General features: G+C 44.6%; 1 protein-coding gene across 1 annotated transcript; it reads left to right on the top strand.

Annotated features, from left to right (window-relative positions):
• The first annotated feature begins 2,898 nt into the window (after positions 1 to 2,898).
• Positions 2,899 to 3,837, top strand: LOC140916038 (olfactory receptor 52D1). The gene has a single exon (XM_073356972.1). It carries the CDS (start codon positions 2,899 to 2,901, stop codon positions 3,835 to 3,837), a length of 939 nt encoding a protein of 312 aa, XP_073213073.1.
• Positions 3,838 to 4,253: the final 416 nt, after the last annotated feature.

Raw genomic sequence — 4,253 nt, forward strand, 5'->3', positions numbered from 1 at the left:
CCATCCCAGGCTGCCCCAATTCCAATATCACGCTGGTCTCCAGTACGTCCTCCATACTCCCCCATAATCGCTGGCACCAACCATCTCTCACCCTCCCCACAACTCTTTCTTTTAAAGGGGTGAGGTGCCTCTTGTCACACCTTCTCCCTTGGACAGGAGGTAATCAGTGACTATGTCTCACCAGTGAGAAATCTTAAACGTGAGTGGCAAAAGACAAGGCACTTCTGTGACTTTTCTTGTTACACCCATACACAAGCCATGGTATTTCCAGGACTGTTACACAGGAACAACTTGCAAGCTGAAAAGTATGCACATTATGCAATGGGAGTGCTCAGTTCTGGGACATGTGAGGGCCTAGATAACTACAGCTGCCATGTGGAGAAACCACAGGGACACAGGCATTAAACCCAGGATGCCCTGGGACCATTTCCTAGCCAGCCCTGCTACCCATTCACAGTAATGGTTTTACATTCATTCCTCACTGCAGAGACTTTATCGGGTCAAATAATTATTTTTCTCACCCAAAATGTTCATCCATGCAGTGATTATGCGATCCCTCAGCCTCATGAAATATACACCTAGTGTGACATTTCCAATTTGCCACGGTCACATGAGAATTTCTCCTCATAGGGCTAAATTCAACCTGGTCAAGAATAGAAAATTTGCCTTCAGTAAGCTGAGACAAGAGCTTGCAGGCAAAATGCCTCCAGCTGACTTCAGATGACATGTTTGGAGATTCAAAAGCCAGAAGGGACCATTGTGATCGTCTTGTCTGTTCCAACGGTTAATTACTCTCACCAATAAAAAATATATGCCTCACTGTTTAAAAATGGCATCTTATTTCAAGTCAGAATTTCTTCAACTTCAACTTTCAGCCACTGGATCCCATCACTCCTCTGAATACTAGGCTGAAAAGTCTAGTATTAAATATTTTGTTCCCCGTGTAGGTACTTACAGACGGTTATCAAATTACCTCTTAACCATCTTTGTTAAACTAAATAGATTGAGCTCCTTAAGTCTATTACTGTAAGGCAGGTTTTCTCATCTTGTAGTAATTCTTATCACACTTGGATGTTGGTACATTGAAGAGGGTTCAGACATCTTTAATCATGGACACCAGAACTGGACACAGGATTCCAGCAGCATTTGCACCAGTGTCAAATACAGAGGTAAAATAACTTCTCTGTCTCTCCTTGAGATTCCCCTGGTTATCGTCCCAGGATCAGATTGGCTGTTTTGGCCACAGGGTCACATTAGCTAATTATCCTTTCAGGCTCCCTAATCTTTTTAAGTCATTGAACTTCCCGTGATAGTTCCCCATCGTGTAAGCATCGCCTGCATTCTTTGTTCCTAGATGTAGATATTTACATAGCTCTATGAGAACGCATATTATTTCCTTCAACCCTGTTTACCAACCAATCCAGATTGCTCTAAACCAGGGGCCTCTCCTCTTCATTGTTTATCGTACTCCCAATTTTTGTGTCATCTGAAAACTTCAGGTATGAGAAGGGCTAGAATCTGAGTTGCTGACACATGTCTCTGCTTACACTTGTCAGTTAGGTCCTGTAACTTATGTCTCAGACAAAGCTGGATGCCTTGAAGAAAGTGTCTCACCAAAAGAAACAAGGGAAGTAACAGGGGCAGGCTCTTAACCCTAAATATGAAGACCCTTGTGCTCTTTGTGCCCATTCTGCAGAGCACAGTGTCATAGCCCAGCATGATAATCGCTATTTCCCTTAGGGAACTTGGCTCCTTTCCAATACATGAATGGCACTGTGGACTACAACTATGGTCCATCTAGTCCAGTGTCCTCTCTCTAACACTGACAGCCCTAGGAGCTGCAGAAGAAGGTGTAAGAAACCCAGTAGTAGGTGGATGGGAGGGATGACCTGACAATCCTGAGAGCATCACCCGAATGCCTAACAGCTAGAGACTGGCTTGTGCCCTGAAACACAGCGGTGTATAGGCTTTCCAAAATGTTTATTTAGCTGTAACTCTTCTAACTGGATAATCTCACTATGTAAACGTCCAAACTCTTCTTGATTCTTGCTTAGCTTATGGTCTGAACAACCTCTTGTGGCAATACGTTCCTCAGTCACATTGGGCACTGAGTGGAGAATGCATTCTATTTTTATCTGTTTTGAATGGGCCATGAGTTCAGTGTAACGTCATGAGACAGGGAGAACACATCATCGATCAGCTCTTTACCAGTGAATATTTTATAGACTTTTCTCATGTCCCCTCTTATTCATCTCCTTTGTAAGGTAACAATCCCAGTCTTTTCAACCTATCTTCATATGAGTTTCCCCCCAGGCCCTTAATCATTCTTGTTGCCCTTCCCTAAACCTCTCTGGTCCTGCAATATCCTGTACGAGAAGGGTGCCTGGTACTACACAGAGGAGTCCAGAGGATGGTGAAACATTGACTGACTGATCTAATGGCATTGTATTTTCTGTATGATTTTGTACCCCACTCCTGCTGCATCCCGATATTTTGCTCAGTTTCTGTCCCTGCTTGCACTGTGAGCAGGGTTTCACAGAGCTGTATACCATGATGCCCAGGCCCCTGTCAGGATTTTGAGGAGTTCAAGTTTATACCTCCAATGGGCATAAACACTGCAGTTACTGACACTGAAATTCATCTGCCAGCATGCTGCCCATTCCCCTGGCTTTGTTAGCTCCCTCTGAGGACTTCTTTAGACTGGACTATGACTGAAATATTCTGGTGCCATCTGTAAATGTTGGCAACTTACTGCTCACCCCTCTTTCTAAATTGGTAATAACTATAAAATATTTACTGTAATAATTGTTCTAAAGTGTGTAACCCACCTCACTGTGTTTCTCTCCCTTCACAGGCACCTGGAGCATTTCTGAGTGTGATCGAATGATCAACCATCTCATGGCTGTTTTTAACCTCACCCCCTCTGATCCTTCAGGGTTCATCCTAATTGGCATCCCTGGCCTGGAAGCTGCCCACCTTTGGATTTCCATCCCTTTCTCTATGTTCTACATTATTGGCCTGATGGGAAATTTCATGATTCTCTTTGTTGTCGGCAAAGAGCAGACCCTGCACAAGCCGATGTACCTGCTTCTCTGCATGCTGGCAGTCACAGACATTGGCATGTCTACATCCGCCGTGCCGAAAGCACTGTGTATATTTTGGTTCAATTTGAAGGGCATGACTGTGGGTGGATGCCTCACCCAGACTTTCTTCCTTCACACGGTTTATACGATGCACTCAGCTGTCCTTGTGACAATGGCCTTCGATCGATATGTTGCCATATGTAACCCTCTGAGATACACCACCATCCTCACCAACGCATGCATAGCTAATCTAGGGCTCGTGGGTTTGATAAGAGCTGTTCTCTTCATTCTGCCCATGCCCCTGCTCCTGAGGAGGCTGCCATTCTGTGCCAACCGCATTATCGCCCACACGTACTGCGACCACATAGCTGTGGCAAAGACGTCGTGTGGGGACATCACAGTCAACAGGATGTATGGCTTGGTGTTAGTGTTTTTAGTCATTGGGTTAGACCTGGCACTCATTGTCCTGTCATATGGCCTGATTATCAGGGCTGTCCTCAGAATCTCCTCCAAGAAAGCCCATCAAAAAGCCCTCAACACCTGCACAGCCCACATCTGTGTGATGCTGATTTCTTATACTTCTGTCCTCTTAACCACTCTGATTCATCGGTTTGGAGAGGGCATCGCTCCCCATGTCCACATCATCTTGGCTAACCTCTATGTCCTCCTCCCACCCATGCTCAACCCTATCATTTATGGGGTCAGAATCAAAGAACTTCGTGACAAAGTGGGCAAATACACCTGCAGAATATGATAGCTGGGGGCCAATGACTTTAAACCTGTGTGACAAGAGAGCGAAAGGAGATCTCCTCCTATGTCCTATTAGACATAGGTAAATATCTGGACTGTTCTAAACCTATTGCTTAAGTGTTGTTAGTATATAGGCTAGTTTGTCAGGCTGAGACAGAATTTGGGGTTTCAATTTTTGATACTCTCATATCTTACACTAATATGTGTGAAGAAGATTGAACAAAGACTGTGTGTTTTCCTCTTCTCACAACCAAATGGGGCTTTTAACACAGTAAGAAAAGATAAGGGTAGAGCTAAAGTGCTACAGGGTATGGGGGGAGAATAATATATGAGCATACACTGGAGGGCTGCCTGGCTCTTCTCTCGAGGCAAGGTCAAACTCTAAAAGGCCAAAAAAATGTCTGTTTCTGACCATAGCAC

Source organism: Lepidochelys kempii, chromosome 1, assembly GCF_965140285.1.
Source record: "Lepidochelys kempii isolate rLepKem1 chromosome 1, rLepKem1.hap1, whole genome shotgun sequence".
Lineage (NCBI taxonomy): Eukaryota > Metazoa > Chordata > Testudines > Cheloniidae > Lepidochelys > Lepidochelys kempii.

Coding starts and splice junctions, on each gene's coding strand:
- LOC140916038 (XM_073356972.1), top strand. CDS start 2,899: ATGGCTGTTTTTAACCTCACCCCCTCTGATCCTTCAGGGTTCATCCTA.